Here is a 19,699-nt window from a genome sequence, read left to right as displayed (position 1 = left end):
CTTCTTAGATTTTTATGTTGCTCTGAATCCCTTTGGCAGTCTGGAGAAACCTATGGACTCCTTTCCAAAATGATTTTTAAGAGCATAAAGTAAAAATTCTTCATTGCAAAAGAAGCCAGTCATTTGAAAGTAGATAAGATGTTAAAACAAACTAATGTGCAGAAATATGTATGTATTTGGGATAGTCAATGAGAAGGTTTAGCAGCGGGTCTTATATAACTTGTTCCTTAAAGAGATGAATAGAGATGATTCTGAGTTGTCTTCAACACTTACAATATATGAAACCACTGGACTTGTATTATAGCATCACAGCACTGCCAGTGTATACTTAGAGCCTTTGTTTATAATCAAGTGAAATGTGAAATTTCAGGAAGCAATGTAATATTATTCCTACCCTGGTTCCTAGAACCACTGAATTCCAAGGAACTTTCAAATCTCCCTAAGTATGATGAGTGTGTCAGAGATGCTGGCCACTAGAGGGCAGTATGCGCCTGACTCAGGTGAGACTCAGTTCAATGAGCACTGCCCCTTCATAGCAGGTCAGGGCACCTATTTCCTCAGTGGAGGTCTTGCTTGACTCCTGGGTTTTGTACTTTGTGATGTTATCAGTTCGGGATGCTGCTGCTAGGCTACCTAATGGAGAAGGCACTCGGGCGGAGATCTGTGAACTCCTCAAAGATTCCCAGTTCCTTGCATCAGATGTCACTAGCACTCAGGTAAGTGGGAGAAAAAGCTTTACTTGGCTCTATTCCAGAATACATTATAGAAAATATTTTTGAAATACAAATGATACTCTTCCCTTGGTGCTAGGGATTGAACCCAGGGCCTTCTACATGTGGGGCAAATACTCTACCACTGCATTGTACCCATAGATTCTGACATAATTTTTTTTTTCTTATACAGAGGATTTTATTTTGCACGGCTATAACAATTTCATTATAGACCAAGGGAGAAAATGGAGAAAGAAGGATAAAACCACCACACTGAGTAAATTACTAAAGCTTTTCTACTTCCAACAGAAATTTCCACCTGGTAGATTTATTGTCATATCCCCTTTCAAAACAGACACAATGCATAAGCATATTTTAAGGATTACAAGTTGCCACTGAAAGAAAAATTTTACAGTCACTGTACATCAAGGTTGAAAAACTGTCCTGAATGAAAAATATACTTAGAAATCATGTGAATAAAAGGAAAACATTATTGTGGTCAAAGAAAGATTAAAGTCCCCCTACTGTGCCACCTACATGTGGGTGCTCACTCCCCTCAGGGTTGCTTGTGGGATTTCTTACTCCTGCCCTTTCATTCATCATACTGTGTTTCTACCCTGCAGTACTCATTAAGGCAAACAAATTCTTTTCTGAAGAAGTCTGAAGGAAATTGTGGACAAATAGGAAACTTTTGGCATTAAAACAGGTTAATACAGACATAGCCTTTAGTAATTAATATACATTAAACATTTTTCTTAAGACTAGTGATAAGAAAAGATGGACATGCTTGTTAACAATGTCAAAAAGTTTAAAATTCGATGTCTAAGCAATTCCTAACAATGCTTCTGTAGCTTCAAGCTTTAAATAGTATAGATTTTATGCAGATGCATTAAAGAAGTCAAGCTTGGCAAAATACACCCAAGCAGGTTATTAAACTATATATACAGAAAGTAAAAGATAAATACAAAATTAAAGGTCCTCTGGTTTTCCTTATGGCTGTGGAAATTGACAAGTTTTTTGAGGAAAGTTCTGTAAAATTAAACATTAGGTAACCTCTACAGTTGGGAAACCTAACTACACAAACTGATTTAAATACTCCAGATGACTTTATAGTGTTGAATACAACTCAGTTCTTAGTTAAGGGCACAAGACAACATTTAACAAAAATAGTCACATTGATTGACATAGAAATCAAATGCAAATAGATAGAACTACAATCTCCAAAATCTGTTCTTTTTTGTTTTATTTTTTGCAAGTCCTGGGGCTTGAACTCGGGGCCTGAGCACTGTCCCTGGATTTCATTTTATTTTTCTCAAGGCTAGCACTCTACCACTTGAGCCACAGTGCCACTTCCAGCTTTTTCTATATATGTGGTGCTGAGGAATTGAACCCAGGGCTTCATGTATACAAAATGAGCATTTTACTACTAGGCCATATTCCCAGCCCTCAAATCTGGCTTTTAAGTGAATATTAGCCATTTACTCAAAGTTATACAATAATTTGGGGGCTGGGGATATAGCCTAGTGGCAAGAGTGCCTGCCTCGGATACACGAGGCCCTAGGTTCGATTCCCCAGCACCACATATACAGAAAACGGCCAGAAGCGGCGCTGTGGCTCAAGTGGCAGAGTGCTAGCCTTGAGCGGGAAGAAGCCAGGGACAGTGCTCAGGCCCTGAGTCCAAGGCCCAGGACTGGCTAAAAAAAAAAAAAAAAAAAAAGTTATACAATAATTTGAAGGATTAAAGTCCTCTGTGACATAAAGCCATTTAAAGCAGCTTCATGTCTCTACTGATCATGGGAGAGAGGGTGAAGGAGGAGCTCCACTGGGCAGCCAGCTAGACAGTATAAACGACTCAGCAGCAGCCTCCGCCCGCCTGCTGCCCTCCCTGGCTGCCTGCGTGGGTTATGGTAGTAGCAGCATGCTAAAGGCCAATTTTAATGCCATTTGCCTCATTGTTGATGTCAAAAAGTCCTTCTTGGATTTTTTTCATAAATTTCTTTTGCTGTATTAATAAATACTGTATCCCATATCTGAAGTCTTATTTGTTTCCCATCAATGGTTATTCAGGCACCAAACTACACCAATAGTGAGGTCATACATGGACTGAAACCTGTTGTCTGTAAACTGTAGCAACAAGCATAATTTGCCCACACCTGTATCTCCAGTGATGCTGTACTTGAGGAGATAGGTGTACGCCATGGCCGCAGCTGCTCTGTGCCAGGGCACATGGCTCCTCCTCCCACTGCTGCTCCACCGTGCCCCTCACCCTGACATAAATTTTTAAAAAACGGAATGAAAAGCTGGGCGGCTAGTGGCTTCATATCTATTATCCTAGCTACTCAAGAGGCTGAGACCTGAAACTCATGATGGTTCAAATCCCACCTGGGAAGAAAAGTTCTTGAGACTGTTAACTCCAATTAACTGGACAAGCTGGAAATGGAGCTATGGCTCAAGTAGTAGAGTGCTAGCCTTGAGCAGAAAAGCTCAGGGACAGTGCCCTGAGTTCTAGCACCAGGACCAGTACAAGAAAACCCCAAAATGCAGAGGGAAGAAAGCCAATACATAGCTGTAATCCCAGCTCATTTTGAGAGATAAGGTAAAAGGTTTGGGAATTTGGCTGTGAGCTTTCCCTGGATTTATAGTAAAGGAAAGGCTGCTATACTTATTGAGTTCTCAATATCCTTACAGTGATCGAAGACCAGTACCTTAGGAGTTTTGCATCCTTTGTGTTTTGCCGGGTGATTTGGTCCCATTGAGAGAGCACAGCCAGGCTGAGATGTAATCTCTTTATCAGTTGGCTCTTAGGGCCAATGACTTTTCTCAGGGATCCAAATAGTTTCTTTATTTGGGCTGAGTCTATCCCTTGTTTCCCTTTGTTCTGTTTTTAGGTGAACACAGTGGTGAGTGGTGCACTCGATCGGCTACATTATGAAAAAGACCCCTGTGTGAAATACGACATTGGGCGGAAGCTGTGGATCTACCTGCACCGTGACCGCAGTGAGGAAGAGTTCGGTGTGTGAGACCTGTGCACAATGTGCCAACTAGAAGCTGATTCTTCTGACTTCCTGTCCCAGTTCTATTTACTCTTCCTTGACATTCAGGCGGGACGGGAGTATGGAGATAGGGTCCAGTCCCCTCTCCAAGCAACCGTTGATACTGAAGGAATTTTCAGTTACTTATTTGTTTATTTCATTTACTTTGGCAGCACTGTGATTTCTTCTAAGGGTCTCTGTTTGCTAGGCAGGCACTCTTACTGTTTGAGCCATGTCCCCAACCCTGCCTTAGTTATTTTGAGTAGGTTCTCACATTTATGCTTGGGCTGGCCTAACCTGTGATCCTCCTTTTTATGTTTCTCCTGTAGCTGATACCTATGCCACCATACCCAGCTTTTATTGATTGAGATGGTATCTCACCAACTTTTTGTCTAGGTTGTCCTTGAACTTAAATTCTCCTGATCACTGTCTTTCTGGTAGCCAGGATTATGTGCATGAGCCACAGCCCTCAGACCATTCGTTTTATTTTGAGACAAGGCCTCCTGCCTCAGCTTCCTGAGTGCTGGGATTACAGGGGCACACGTATGCCTGATGAAGTCTTGATTTTTAAAATGAAGCTCCTTGTATTTGTAGAATAAGGTCAAATTTGAAGATTACCATTGTTGTTTTCAGAGCGTATTCATCAAGCTCAAGCAGCTGCAGCTAAAGCCAGAAAAGCCCTTCAGCAGAAACCCAAGCCCCCTTCTAAAGTGGTAAGTGATCTCTCAGGAGCACCCACCCTAGGCATTCTGGGTAACTACTTAGCTGTCACTTGGTGCATTGGAGGTCTCAGGCTGTGCCCGTGGAAGCTTCATGACAGTGGTGGTCGATTCCCATTCTCTCCTCTTCCAGAAGTGCAGCAGTAAGGAGAGTTCCACGAAGGCACTCAGCACTGGCCCATCAGAGCAGAGCCAGATGAGCCTCAGTGACTCCAGCATGCCTCCCACCCCTGTCACGCCTGTCACCCCCACCACACCAGCATTGCCCACCACCCCCATATCCCCTCCACCTGTGTCATCGGTGAGCAAAAGTGGCCCTGCCACTGTCTCAGAACCAGCTAAATCTAGCTCAGGGTAAGCAGTTTTGAGCTTCATTATTATTTGTCCTTGTTGTTTTTTATGTTCTCTCGCTCCAGTTCTTTTGCATGCAAGTTTTAAGTTTTTGCTTTGTGTTTTACCTGGTTTTTCTTTACAGTGTTCTCCTAGTATCCTCGCCAACAATGCCGCAGCTAGGAACAGTGCTTTCTCCAGCTTCCAGCCAGACTCCACCCAGTTCTCAGGCCACTGCAAGAGTTGTAAGCCACTCGGGCTCGAGCGGTCTGCCCCAGGTGCGGGTGGTGGCCCAGCCTGGCCTGCCTGCTGTTCCCCAGCAGTCAGCAGGGCCAGCGCAGACACTGCCACAGATACCCGCAGGACCACAGATGCGGGTGCCAGCCACTGCCACACAGACCAAAGTAGTGCCCCAGGTAAGAGGGAAGCTGGAAGGTCACTGGGAGACAGGTACGGTGGGCCCCCAAGTGGGGGCTGAGAAGTCCAGTGAGCAGTCTGGGGAAGGCCTGGGAATTGTAGAAGATTGCTATTGATGATGAGACACTTGTTTAATATTTCAAGCTGGGTAAGCAAGCATTTTTTGATAGTCTTATTTTGCATGTTGAGATTCAGACTTTTTGAGATATTTGGTTTGCCCAGCACTCCAGGCCATGGTAGGAGTGGATATAAATACAAAGCTTGTGAGTCTAAATCTCAGACTCCTTCCATCATAGCTCTGCTGCTAACTAGTTGTGCAGTTTTAGAGATTCATATCCTCTTTCTTCAGTTGCTTCAGTGTGTGTAAAAGGGCTAAAACCCTGTTTGTCTTCAGCATGTAGGAATAAAAAGAGATGTTAGATATGAAGTTTAAGATGTTCTGTCTAAACATAAGAAATCTTCAGTGTTCGTGTTAGGGACTGGTGAGCCTTGGGCACAGAGAGCAGAAGTACAGCAGCGGAGGCTTCCTGGGGGCCCCTGCTTGCAGTGCTGGGCTCCACCTCAGGGTCTGATCAGGCTCTTGGCCTCTGCCCTGAACCAGGCAGTCATGGCCACTGTTCCAGTCAAGGGACAGACTGCAGTGGCCACTGTGCAGCGGTCGGGACCTGGGCAGGTGGGACTCACCGTGACAAGTCTCCCCGCCACAGCCAGCCCTATGAGCAAACCAGCCACAAGTTCTCCTGGGAGCACAGCTCCTAGCGCCTCCACAACTGCTGTCATTCAGAATGTCGCAGGACAGAACATCATCAAGCAGGTAGGTGGACTTTGCTCTTGTGTCCTAGAGTGACTGGGTCCCTATGAAGAAGATGTGTCATCTTTGGTCTTTCATTTGTAGTCACTGCTGCAAGTATGAGTTTCCACTAAGGGCAGTTACAGCATTTATGGTTGCTCAGGCAATTGCTTCCCGCCATGTAATTCAACATTCAGTAAACAGAGCTCTGGATGTTCAGTGCCATCTCCCTGAGTTACTGTGATTCCATGTTACTGGCTTTTCAATTTACCACTGGCAGAAGTTGAATGCCTTTGCTTCTCATGAATATGAAAGGGTGATCATCGCCCCTCCCATAACTGTGAAGCCCACTAGCAACCAGCTATGCAGAGGGCTTCCTGCTTGCCACACCACTGTATTGCGCGGCATCACACTGCAACACACTGTGCACTTCATGGGCACTAAACACTTTCATGGCACAGTGAAGAGGCACATTTTGTTGTCTTCATTTTGTGGATGATGAATGGGGTAGAGTCGTATTTATATAATGATAATGTAATATTTTCCCTTAGCAGTTATTTATTGCTTTTTGGATTTAGTGGTATATTAAATAGACTAGGCCTCTGCCTTTGTGGAAGTCATGCTGTCACTAAGAGAGAAATAACTTGGTTGGCATCAGGTGGTAGAAAGCACCGAGGATCAGTAGATAGGGAAAGGGTAGAGGGAGCCAGAATGACGGGGAAGGCCTCTGAGAGATGACATGGATGGTGACTTGGAGTTAAAAGCATTCCGTGCCTAGGCATACAAAGTGTCTTATGTCAGGAACGTGTTTGAGGAAAACCATGTGGATGGAGCTGCATCAGGGAGCAAGCATGCACTGTAGGCCATGAGGTTGGGAGAGGTTACCTGTTGTTAGACTGTGTGGGCTTTGATTTTTTTTTTCCTTAAATTTTTTATTTTCAGTACATTAAATTTACTCATAAAAACATTCTAAAAATGTACAATTTTTCCTTTTTAACAAAGTGTAATAAAATATAAAAACCCCAAAAACGGAATACTTGACATTTACAATTCAAAATCAAATTAGACTATTTAATTTTTACAAAACTATATCTTTTAAAAATATTTATAAAGTTACATGCAATTTTGTAGAATTGACCAAAGAATGGCTCAAAAATGGGAGGATTTCCCTTCATTCCTCAAAAGAAACCGTGTCCAGCAGGAGCTGGGGAGGTTCCGGTCTCGGTGCGGAAGCCTTGCTTGGTGTGCTTGTGTGCACGTGAGGACTGACCTGGCTCCCAGGGGCTCCCCTGGGCCCGCTCAAGGCTGGAGCGGGACTTGGGGGCACTGCCCCCTGGGGAGCACAGTGTGACCTGGACCTTTGGCCTCCATCAGCACAGTATATGGTGTTCTAGAATATTGCAAGTGTTGACCAAAGACACCCACTTCCACTGGGACTGGATCCCGGGCCTTTCGAGCCCCGTGGCTCGTCCTTGGGGAGCTTGGAGAGGGCAGCCTGGGGGCCCTGCTCGGCCTCCACAGGGCATGCGTCCTGCAGGAGGGCCGGGAGGAGGCTCAGGAGGCCGGTCCCCCGCAGCCTTTACCCCTCAGCACGCGAGGCCGCCGTCGCGGGGGGTGAAGCCAGCATGGCAGAAGACCAGACACAGAAAGCAGGAGTGGCCGGAAGGCTGGAGCCACAGGTGCGAGAGAGGTTTTGATTTTGATTTAAATCTGATGGAAGATTGTGGGCCAGGCCAACTTGATCTGGTTTCTATTGATTTTAGGGGCAGTAGTGGAAGCAGGGAAGCCATGTGGGGTAGATTACCATGTGCAGTATCCTTACCTTACCAAGGCCTGGGCAACATAAGATGGTGGTTGGAGGTGATGAAGTTGAAGGCAACTATTGCGGCCTGGATTATGTGACTGACTACTAAAGGAAGTCGAGGATGCGCTGTGAACTGTGTTGAGTGACTGGTTAGAGGAGACCGGAAAAAATTGAGGTGTAGAGGCTGCAGGACAGACTGGCAAGTGGGCTCAGGCAGGAGCTGTGCATGTGTGTGGTGGAGCCAGCGTGTGGGTAAGGGTGTGAATGTCACTGAGCTAGAAATTGGTGGCTTTTGAGGATTGGATTCCAAAAATGCGAGGTGAGGAAGCAGAGAAGGGAGGGTAGGTAATGTCTAGAATTTTGCTTCTGAAAGCACAAAGAACTGGCAGGAATGGAATGTGCAGGGCAGGAGGTATGTGGCTGAGCGGGCTGGTGGTTTTCGCCGGCCAGCATCATGGCTTGTTTCCTTTCTGTGGCAGTGCTTCAGTAGAGGGGCCACCACCAGAGGAATGGCCCTAGTGGACTGAAAGGTGATGTGTTCCAAGTGGGGAGTTGGCCTTCTCTAGAGTTGGTTATGAACCCAGGAAGTCTGGTTCCAGAGACAGGCTCCAAGCTGCGGTGCCGCGCTGCTGCCGGAGGTGGTTGGGGAAACACTTGAACACACTGATGGCCCTGATGTTGTGTCATGATAATCTTATTTTTTGTTTTTTTCTACAAGATCTGTTTTGTTTTCATTTTTTAAAGTTTGATGTGTATACAAGTTCTCATAGGTAATTGGGTTTCTATTAAAATGTTTCAGTGTGATGTCCTGGATATCATCTTTGGCACCTCCCTCTGGGGGGAGGGGTGTAGAGTGTTCCAGGTCCTCTCTCCCACCCCACCCCTGAAAGTGGGGAAAGACTGATAAAAACAAATTTATTAAACAAATTTATTGCTTTTGAAGCTAGGGGAAGGATTTGGGGCTTGTTATATTCTTCTCGACATTGAAGCATATTTGCTATTTTTCCAAGTGGAAAGCTAAAGTATGAAATGCAGCCATGAGCAGAGGTTTGCCTGGTCTTGCCAGTGAGCCGCTTCCTCAGTGCTCCCTCTCCCCCTCCAGGTGGCAATCACAGGGCAGCTTGGGGTGAAGCCCCAGACGGGCAGCAGCATTCCTCTCACAGCCACAAACTTCCATATCCAGGGAAAGGACGTACTGCGTCTGCCACCGTCTTCCATCACCACAGATGCCAAGGGCCAGACAGTTCTACGAATCACACCGGACATGATGGCCACACTGGCCAAGTCCCAGGTTACCACGGTGAAACTGACACAGGACCTCTTTGGGGCTGGAAGTGGCACAACAGGCAAAGGCATCTCTGCTACCTTACACGTCACTTCCAACCCCATTCATACCGCAGAGAGCCCCGCCAAGACCAACTCAGGCAGTGCTCCTTCCTCCACTCCAGCGGGTACCACCGTGGTCAAAGTGACTCCTGAGCTCAAGCCAACAGAAGCCTCAAGTTCAGCGTTTCGCTTGATGCCAGCCCTGGGTGTGAGTGTGGCAGAGCAGAAGGGTAAAAACACAGTGGCCTCTTCAGAAGCAAAACCAGCTGCCACCATCCGCATCGTGCAGGGCCTGGGAGTCATGCCCCCCAAAGCAGGCCAGACCATCACCGTTGCAACCCATGCCAAGCAAGGAGCCTCAGTGGCTAGTGGGGCTGGACCTGTCCATTCTTCAACAGTGTCTTTGCCTAGTTTGAATGCCACCATGTCCAAGACTGTGGCTGTGGCTTCTGGGGCCACAAGCACTCCCATCAGCATCGGGACCGGAGCCCCCGCTGTGCGACAGGTCCCTGTCAGCACCACCGTCGTGTCCACGTCACAGACTGTGAGTAGTGGTGTGGTAAAAAGTTGCCTTCTGCCTAGAAAATTGCCTTTTTTTTGTTTTGTTTAGTCTTGCTCTGTGTCCAAGGCTGGCTTCCGTCTTCAAGATCTTCCTGCCTCAGCCTCCTCAATGGTGGGATTACAGGTTCTTTGTCACCATACACAGCCCAGGAAGTGGTTTCCCCTATTCTTCTGGGAACTCCCTCAGAACTAGGACCTTCCTTATCACCTCATTTTACCAAATAGCTTTATTTACTGATAGGCTTTTCCCCTCTTTTAAAAATTATGATTATAAAGGTGGTGTACAGAGGGGTTATAGTTGCATAAATCAGGTAAAGGAGTACATTTCCTTTTGGTCAGTGTCACCCCTTCCCTCATGATAGGCTTTTTTTGTTGTTTGTTTTCTTCTTTTGAAACATAATTTATACAAGTGTAATGTATGTACATGATCTTCTAAAAGTTTTGTGGGTGTACATGCCAGTCCTGGGTGCTAGTCCTGGGCTTGAATTGAGGGCCTAGGTGCTATCCCTGAGTTTTTTTTGTTGTTTTTTTTTTGCCAGTCCTGGGGCTTAGACTCAGGGCCTGAGCACTGTCCCTGGTTTCTTTTTGCTCAAGTCTAGCACTCTGCCACTTGATCTACAGTGCCACTTCTAGCTTTTTCTGTTTATGTGGTGCTGAGCAATCGAACCCAGGGCTTCATGTATTTGAGGCAAGCACTCTTGCCACTAGGCCATACTCCCAGTCCCTAACCCTGAACTTTTGACCTCAAGACTAGCATTCTACCTCTTAAGCCACAGCTTTTTGGTGATTAACTGGAGAGAAGAGGCTTATGGACTTCTTGTCCAGTCTGGCTTTGAACTGCAATTCTCAGATCTCAGCCTCCTGCGTAGCTAGGATAACAGAGCCCAGCAGCTTTATTATAAAGAAGGTGTTCCGAGTCTTTAGACATATGCAAATGCTGATTGTATCCTTTAAAAAGGTTATATGTAGAATATTGCCAACCAGTTAATAGATTTTACTCTTAAATTCTACTAACTTTTTATTAAAGGTATGATAACAGTAGTCTAAAATTGCTTCCCACAAATAGAGCTGGAACATGAGAGAGGATGATATATAAAATGGCACCTAACTACCTTATGAGCCATTTCCTGAGGGCTCTTTGATCCAAACCCCCAGAATACTGGATCCTTGGCACTAACAGGAGCTATATCTATAGATCTTGCTCTCACTTCTTATCTCTTACAGGTGATGCCTGGTGGGTTTTCTGATCTTTTATTCCACAAAAGCTGATTGCTTTGTTTCTGTAGGGCAAGCTGCCTACCCGGATCACAGTTCCACTGTCTGTGATTAGCCAGCCAATGAAGGGCAAGAGTGTGGTCACAGCCCCTATCATCAAAGGCAACATTGGAGCCAAGTGAGTGCTGTTGGGAGGGGAGGAGCAACAGACTTGGGAGAGGGGCTGTGCGAGGTGTGTCAGTCCTCTCCACAGAACGGAGATGACCTGTGTTCCTGGGGTCCCCCTCACTTTGGTGCTCATTAGTAATATTTATTGTACATATCTTGAGGTGCATTGATTAAGGCACAGGTTTCCATACTATCTGTAGTCATAAATAGTAGAATGGAGTGAGGAATAATAAAAGAGGAGAAAAGAAGGGAGGGACACGGAGTGGTGAGGCAGGCCTTGGGTGTGTGGGGAACCTGCTTTCTCTGTTTAGGTTCTAAACTCAAGATAGTTTGGAGGATAATAGCTTTCTGTGACCCTTACACAGAGACAGAGACGAACTGTTTAGTGAACGCAATGTCAAGGGTCTTGTATGACAAGGCTGTTCAGGTCTGTGGGGTTCTTCATGTTCTTTTTTTGTTTTTGTTTTTGTTGTGTTTTGTTTTGTAGTCCTGGGCCTTGAACTTGGCCTGAGCTATCTTTGGCTTCTTGCTCAAGGCTAGCACTCTATGTCTTGAGCCACAGCACTACTTCTGGCTTTTTCTGTTTATATAGTACTGAGGAATCGAACCATAGCTTCATGCATGCTAGGCAAGCTACTGTACTGCTAAGCTACATTCCCAGCCTCTTTTTTCTCTTTTAATAAATGGGGTCTTAACTGTGTTACCTACTAGACTGACTGTAAAATCCTGACCTCAAGTGATCTTCATGCCTCAGCCTCCTAAGTAGCTAGGACTTAGGGTGCTTGACTGGGAGGGTTTCTTTCAGTGTAACATAATTCTTCTGTATCATCTCTTCTTCTTGCTCTTTAGGGGCTCATTGTTGGTGGAGTTTTATCCAGTACCATGTAGGTTTCTGCCATGGGAAGCATAAGAGCTAGAAGAAAGGAAATCTCTGTAGGAGTTTTCTTTTGAATCTAGAATGTTAGAATTTTCATGGGCACTAGATCTTCTTTTCTTGTTGTCCTTTAGTGTCTAGCCTAAAGTTAGGCTTGAGGGATTGTCCCGTGCACTGGCCGGAACTTACTCCTGTATCGTGTCTCTTCACAGCCTCAGTGGACTGGGCCGCAATATCATCCTCACAACCATGCCAGCAGGCACTAAGCTCATTGCTGGCAACAAGCCGGTTAGTTTCCTCACTGCCCAGCAGTTGCAGCAGCTTCAGCAGCAAGGCCAGGCTACTCAGGTAAGGTCCCAGCAGGCAGACTTTTGGCCACAGCAGGCTGCTCTACCTCCTTTGTAATTCTTACCCCTGAGCCCAGTAACAGCCATGACTTAGCCCTTCTCTATTTGCAAACAGGTGCGCATCCAGACAGTTCCCGCCTCCCATCTCCAGCAAGGTACAGCTTCTGGGTCCTCCAAAGCGGTCTCCACCGTTGTTGTGACCACAGCTCCATCTCCTAAACAGGCACCGGAACAGCAGTGACTGAAGAAGTGGTATCCATGAGAGTCCAGGCCTGATCTGTCCTAGTGGAAAGGACAGGAGCAAGGAGGTTGCATAATTCCTCTGAGCTTGTCTGCGTGTGGCCTCGGTTCCGTTGCCAAACTCGAGCCCTGAGGGTCCTCTCCAGAGTTCCCGGGTCTGCTCTTAATCAGTCCAGGAAAAGAGCCTGTAGAGACTGTGGAAAGTCAGTGAGGGCATAGCAGTCAGGGTTCTGTCCTGAGAGTGCGATGCCCAGGGAAGGCCTACCCGTTGGGAGTGAGCAGGCAGCCTTGTTGTATGTGAGGGCTGTACTTTTTAGCTTCTTGTCTTCTCTGTGATTCTTGGTCTCCATATGAGTTTTGTGTCCAGAAATTTTTGTGTAACTTATTTTTTTAAGGAACCTATTGTACATCTTTTATGAAATAGAAACTTGGGCTTTAGCCTCCTAAACTGATGAATTACTCTTTGACCAGAATGAGAGACTAGCAAGTTGGTGCCTGACTTGATAAGAACATGGTAATTGAGAAGCCGGCAAACATAAGAAGTGAGGTAATGTGGATTCCTTGAAGTGGAATTAATTTGGCACTAATTCCTAAAAACAGGTGTTGGGATTTAGATTGTGTCTACACCTTTACCTGCCAGCATTGTTCTTCTATCAGGCTTGTGTACATGGAAGTCCAGAGCCACTAGACAAGGAACTATCAAAGACACTACTTTTTCAGCATAGATTCTGTCACATTTCAGAGGGTCCATTCTGTTCTGTTCGAGAGCAGGAGTCGCACACGAGGCCCTTGAAGTAGGCCACTTGTTTTTGTCAATAAAGTTGTATTGGAACACCATCCACAACCACTCGTTATGTAGTATTTATGGATGCTTTCCAGTTAGCAGGCAGGATTTAATAGATGACATAAAGGCAGAATGGTCCATAAACCTAGACTTGATAGCCGTTGAAGAAATATTTTGTTGTTCCAGCTCCAGTGGAAAGATGCAGGGTAGGGGTGGGGGGTTGTGCAGGGTCAGAACTTCCTGGCAGTTCCAAGTGTACAGTAGGTCGGTCTGGATCTGAAGTCATTCCTGGCTAATCTCCCTTTTCAGCCACTATCAATAGGCGGAGCTCAGAATGGTACTTTCAAATGTCATAAGTACTTAAAGGCACTGATCATACCAGTACAATAAGCCACTTTACTTGTGGATTTATTCCATCAGATTTTGACCAAGTGTGGGTAAAAATATTCCCATGCATGCCTTGTGCAACTCATACAATGAGAGCTCAGTCGGTCTTTCATTGTCAGTGCGTTTTAACCATGCACCCTGAGCATTTGTGGTCTTTCTTCGGGGGCAGTCTACTTGGAACCCGGTACCCGCAGATACCACCGGTCTCTGTATATGCCTGTTGTCGGCCAGGGCAAGTGGGAAGCTTTTCTGCAGTGGTAGGACTTCCTTGTCTCTTGCGAAAGTGCCCACATTATTAAAAAACTATATTTAATCTGTGAAACTTCAGTGATTTATCTTTTATGGGCCTGGGTGGGGAGGTAGCTGGAGGGCATAGAATGGAAACAGCCTGGTTTAGGCGGCAGCAGGGTTGAAACTAGGTGGTTTACAAGTTGTAGAAGAGCGGAGAAGGCCTAGCACTGCTTATAGATCACACAGTGGTTTCACAGTTTCTTTGATCCTCACAGCAATTCTGTCAGATAGACCCTAGCATCCCCCCTTAAGTGCAGAAAAGGTAAATTTGAGATGAAGAGATGCTGGGTCTAAATCCAGTGGGAACAGTACAAATCCAATCTGATGGATTAGACCAGTTGGTCTTAGGGTTAGTTGTCCTGAGAAGCAACCCAGCCCTGCCTTTAGCCATGGCCACCACCCCCTCCCCCCTTCCTCATGGTTCCCACATGTGCATTAACACAGAAAGCCCCTTTCACACAGGAGGCTTACCTAAGTTGAATTTGATTGTATAACAGGTTGATCTAAAGGCAGGGGAACATTGGAGCATATATTTCATGTGAGTGGATTGGCAGATGGGACCATTACAAGACACCTCGGGAGATCAACATCAACAGGGTATTAATGGAGATCACAGGGCAAGAGGTACATGAGAGAAAAGGGCCATGGAAACCTATCACCAAGGTACTGCATTGTCACGCAACACATTGCCTTCAGTACTTCTCTTGGGCAAGCACCAAGGGGACTCCACAGTCCAGGCCCTATGAGGAGCATTTGGTGTGAACAGTCACCTGCCAGAACCAGGATCCCTGAAGAATAGCAAGAGCGGCTCTTAGAAGTTCCAGCACAACATTGTCCCGATGAAGCACCTCAAGGAAGGTAGTGATACTTTCTCCAAATGCAACAAACTGCAGGAGTGAGTGGATGTGCTGGTCCAGCGGGGGTCGATTGTGAATGTGGCAGTAGAAGAGAAAGCCATCAGAATGACAGCAATCAGACTTGTTTGTGTCTGCTTGAGAGGATTCACCCTGGGCTTTTCCCTCTTATTGGGATTTTCTGCTCAACTGTTTCAAAGCTAGAGTCCTCAGCATTTAAGAAGTCAGTTTACATGACATAATAGGGCAACTAAGAGATACAAGTACGGCTTTATTTTATGGGTCTGATAAGAGCAGTAAAGGCTGTAGCTTAAAATCTCTATAGGACCCGTGTGTAGTTGGGTTCCACATAGAATCAGTAGAGCAGGTGGATTGTGGTGCCAATTTGTAGCAAGTTGCATGTATATATACTTGAGACTCAGTTTTGCCCTCTAACGAACAGTTCAGTTTTTCCTGCCAAGGTTCAGAAGTGGGTGAGGCAGTTGGACTACAGGATACCTTTTCAGGCACTAGGAGTGAAACATAATGGAACATCCTTGCAGCAGGAACTCTGTGTGTGTGTGTGTGTGTGTGTGTGTGTGTGTGTGTGTGTGTGTGTGTGTGTGTGTGTGTTTATAAATGTCTTGGCCGCAGGCTGGTGGTTCTAGAAGGTGCTCAGGTTCCTGGGGGGATGTCTGCAAGATTGTGAGACTAGTTCTGGTGTCTCCATTTCTAGTTCAAATAGTGACCATTTTGTTCTTACAGAAGCTCCCATGATGATGTGCTTTCTGCACCAGAGGGAGAACCTATAGTGGCCACCGGAAGGTAGACTTGAATTTCCAAATAAACCTCACAAATACCCTGTCAGGGATTTCCTTGAGGAATGGAAAATGTCTCCTGAGGTTTGCAGTGGGGTGAAACATGACACCTCAGGGTGTGGGATAGGGTGCCTCAGATCTTCTCTTCCCTAATCAAAATGTTTTATTACCATCATGGCTGCATAGAGGCAGCCTTGGGCAGTTACTGTATATGCGAGTGTGTGTGCACATGTGGGGGCAGCAGGAGAGTGGGGAAGGTTTGTGCAGCATTAGAGGCTTTGAGAATTGCCCACAAGCCTCACCCCCATGGGTTGTTTTTCTTGTTAGTTTTTTTTTCTTTTTTCCAATTCAACCTATCAGGTTATGAGTACAATGCATTGATCTCCCCCATCTGCATGGGCTGCTTTATAGATTATGTCATATGGACCACCCAGAGCACAGGATCAAAGTCCTGTTCAGCTTTTTGAAGTTCTGAGAGTTGGATTTTTTTTTTTCTGGAGGAAGTTATTATATCTCCAATATCTTTTGCATTCTGAGCCCTCATAAATTCACCTTATCTATCTGTCCTCCCATATCTCCACCCATCCTATTCCATTACCTTCATTGAGTACTGATGTACACATCACCAGTCTGTCCACCCCCGAGGGCATGATGTGGGTGAAAGATAGGTGAGCATGTCAATGATTCCTGAGATTCCAAAGAAGAGGTACATTGTGGCGTGCTGCCAGTTCATCAACTTCACCCAGTGGTCATTGTGGTAGAGATGGAAGAAGGGCCCATACTTAACAAGCTGCTCTGCCGGCATCCCTGCAGGGGAGCAAAGGTCAAGGGTGAGGAGGAAGAGCTTTGGCCTATGGGTTGGCACACCTGCTTTGCTGCCTTCGAGCTGCTACCTTAGCATAAAGTAAGCTGTTTGCTGAGGAATCTGTGTAAGACACATGGATGTTGGTCCCTATTGGGGCAATAGAAGCAATGGCGATACACACACACACAGAGTTTTCCAGGCAGCCAAGATGAAGCAGAGCATGACCTCTGGCTGATGTACTAGTCCTTAGGCTCACCTGGAAAGTGAGAAATGAAGAGATCCCAGGAAGGAACAATGAGGCTGAATGAAGACTCTAGGCAGATGTGCGGTGATACAGAACGTGTGTATCTGCCCAGGAGAGACGCAGCTCCCAGATGTGTCTCAGATGTGGACCTGGAGTGACTTGAGTGCCATCGCTGGCTGGACAAAGTGAAGGGCTGCAGTGTGTGCCGGGCCACACTAAGTTGAGGCAGGACTGGGGCCAGAAGACTGAGGAAGCTGGGCCTCAGGGTTGCGCACAGTTTCATCCCTTGTACTTTTAACACCGATCTTGGAAAGCAGATTTGTCTTTTTGCCCAGCACTCAAGCCCTTTCCCTAAACATCTGTTTTTCAGAGTAGCCCCTTTCTGACTTCACATGGAAGGGTTGAGGAGATTTGTGAAAGTGACCTAGGAAAAGTCTCAGTGATAATCGAATGAAAGCCCTGCGAAGCAAGGACTCTTTAGACTCCCCATCATTTCCCTGGTTCTCAGAAAGTGGGGCTTGCCATGCGGTGTGAAGCGCAGGCTTGGAGCTATTGAATGTTTATCCACCCAACCAAACTGCCAAGTACAGTTTTTCTCATTTGGTTTTGGCTAAGTTGTCCTTTACTATTTAGGCTTAGTGGTTCCAGTCTACTCCAGAGTTTTCTGAAGCCTGAACTGAGCAGGGTGGGGTGGGGTGAACAGCTGCATTAGGGAATGCTAAGTAGCTTTGCCTCAGCCAAGGGAAGCTATTTCATTCATTCATTGTTCAGTCCCTCCAGGAAAACCAGGCCTAGGATGGCAATGGTGGAAGGCAATCCACAAGATTCCCTGTTATCTTACAGATCATTCCAAAGAGGGATAATCGTTACTTTCACCTCTGCTGGCTCTTCTGGGGCCACCAGCAGATAGAGAGGATGACAAAGCAATGGAAATGAGGAGGTTTCATCAGAAAGGGCAGAAAATGGAGAATTATTTTCCATGTCTTGTACTGCAAGACTCACTAGACACTATGTTGAAAATAAACTATACAACTTGTGGGTGGGGATGGAAGGGAAAACCTGGGAGAGAGCAAGGGGAGAGGTGATATTGTCCAAAAAGAAATGTACTCATTACCTGACTTGTAACTCTAACCCTTCTGTATATCACCTTTATAACAATGAAATGATTAAAAAAGAAAAAAATCATTTTAGTTCTTTTTCAAATCATGAATGTGAGCTTATTCTCTCATTGTTTCCTCTTTTCTATTTCTCTTTCCTGTATAGTATGTGTTTTCTTCTTACATCTCTACCTTTCTCCTTCTAAGGCAAACAATATGGTTTATTTGGTAGTTTCTCATGGCACGTATGGTGTAAGATTGTTTTAACTTTTTGTTGGCCAGTCCTGGGCCTTGGATTCAGGGCCTGAGCACTGTCCCTGGCTTCTTCCCGCTCAAGGCTAGCACTCTGCCACCTGAGCCACAGCGCCCCTTCTGGCCGTTTTCCATATATGTGGTGCTGGGGAATCGAACCGAGAGCTTCATGTGTAGGAGGCAAGCGCTCTTGCCACTAGGCCATATTCCCAGCCCTGTTTTAACTTTTTGTTGTTGGTTGTGAGGCTTGAATTCAGGGCTTAGGTGCTGTCCCTAAGCTTTTTCCATGCAAGGGTAGTACTCCACCACTTTCAGTTTTCTGGTGGTTAATTGGATATAAGAGTTTCAAAGGTGGGCTGGGAATGTGGCTTAGTGGTAGAGTACTTGCCTAGCATGCATGAAGCCCTGGGTTTGATTCTCAGTACCACATACACAGAAAAAACTGGAAGCGGAGGTGTGACTCAAGTGCCAGCCTTGAGCTTCCAAAAGAAGCTCAGGGACAGTGCCCAGGCCCTGAGTTCAAGCCCCAGGAATGCCCCCTCCCCCCCCAAAAAAAAAGTCTCACAGGCTTTCCTGCCTGGGCTGACTGAACTCAGATCTTGGCCTTCTGAGTAGCTAGGATTATAGGCCTGAGCCCCTGGCACTGGCTTTTTACCAACTTCTAATATAAAGCTCTGTACACAATTGAATGTTAAGATGAACAGTGGCCTCCTGAAAATCCTTGTCCTCTTGTGTCTGCCAGTGAAACATCTGCTTCACGGGGTCCGGGAAATAGACTGCAGGACCAGGAAGTGAAGGGGAAAATCCCCAGACTAAAGGAGTTCTGCTCTTACCAACAACACAATAGAAAATTCTGACTGCAGCTTCAATGGTTTCAACCTGCTGCTGGTGCTGGCTCAGCCTGCTCTTCTTGCCCTTCTGGTGAAAGTACTTCAGTGGGAACTTGACTGACCACCACAATGTAATGATCAAGAAGAAACTCCCTGGGAGAGCATGACCCTTGAAGTTTGCCATCCGAGTTCTAGGACACCTGAAAATCGGGAACAGCTGTTATGTGGCTGGAGGAAGAAGATATAGAAATGCATATCTTAGCAAGAAGCAAGCAGATGGCTGAGGGTTGCCAATCATAAGCAGTATCCAGAAGGATCCATGTATTTATTGGAAAGCCTTGATGCTAATATAGCAGTAATGTTGTCTGTCAGGTGGGTTATGGGACAGAACACTGAGGGCCCTGAGGCTTTAAGATCAGGGATGAAAATGAAAGGAATGGCAAGAGGTAAAGGAGGAGTGGTAAATATTTATTGACCTCTGTGTAGAGGAACCTACCTATATAAGTGGCATTTTTTTTAAGTCGAGGCAAATAAATCAGAAAAACATTACCAGCTGTATGATGAATGGCTCTGATATCATAGAGCCCTTACAAATAAAGGTAAAACAAGCAAAAGACATGAATAGATGATTTATAAAATAACACAAACTTGATAAAATTATAATAATAGAGATGCAAGTATCCAAGCACAAGGCTATGTTTTGAAATTTTTTTCATTTGAATAGTTAAAAAAGTTTTGGGATGGCAATCTCATACAGACATACAGTTCAGACTTGCATAAATGTCAAAACAAGTATATGAATATCACTATTAAAAGTATTTTTTT

The 19,699-nt window shown here is 45.7% G+C and overlaps 2 protein-coding genes across 7 annotated transcripts in view; one reads left to right on the top strand and one right to left on the bottom strand.

Moving 5' to 3' along the window:
- The window catches only part of Nfrkb (nuclear factor related to kappaB binding protein), a 37,289-nt gene extending 23,919 nt beyond the window's left edge, over window positions 1-13,370 (top strand). For 5 of the 6 annotated variants that reach the window (XM_048343605.1, XM_048343604.1, XM_048343603.1 and 2 more), the window contains 10 exons: window positions 610-716; window positions 3,599-3,722; window positions 4,376-4,455; window positions 4,595-4,815; window positions 4,937-5,207; window positions 5,810-6,022; window positions 8,905-9,672; window positions 10,976-11,082; window positions 12,159-12,294; window positions 12,409-13,370. In XM_048343605.1, the coding sequence (XP_048199562.1) occupies window positions 610-716; window positions 3,599-3,722; window positions 4,376-4,455; window positions 4,595-4,815; window positions 4,937-5,207; window positions 5,810-6,022; window positions 8,905-9,672; window positions 10,976-11,082; window positions 12,159-12,294; window positions 12,409-12,534 (2,153 nt within the window). In that variant the 3' untranslated portion in view covers window positions 12,535-13,370. The remainder of the gene's footprint in view (window positions 1-609; window positions 717-3,598; window positions 3,723-4,375; window positions 4,456-4,594; window positions 4,816-4,936; window positions 5,208-5,809; window positions 6,023-8,904; window positions 9,673-10,975; window positions 11,083-12,158; window positions 12,295-12,408) is intronic. The other variant, XM_048343606.1, reaches the window with a different exon arrangement.
- Window positions 13,371-14,229: 859 nt separating this feature from the next.
- Window positions 14,230-19,072, bottom strand: Tmem45b (transmembrane protein 45B). Its single transcript, XM_048340742.1, is given in 5 exon segments — window positions 14,230-14,316; window positions 14,766-14,951; window positions 16,246-16,307; window positions 16,310-16,453; window positions 18,878-19,072. Coding segments are annotated over 5 exon segments (660 nt in total). The 5' UTR covers window positions 19,059-19,072.
- Between the last annotated feature and the right edge of the window lie 627 nt (window positions 19,073-19,699).

The sequence above is a fragment of the Perognathus longimembris genome, chromosome 3 (genome assembly GCF_023159225.1).
Source record: "Perognathus longimembris pacificus isolate PPM17 chromosome 3, ASM2315922v1, whole genome shotgun sequence".
Taxonomy (NCBI): domain Eukaryota; kingdom Metazoa; phylum Chordata; class Mammalia; order Rodentia; family Heteromyidae; genus Perognathus; species Perognathus longimembris.
Note: the sequence above shows the minus strand (reverse complement) of the source record. Positions and strands in the feature narration are given on the sequence as shown.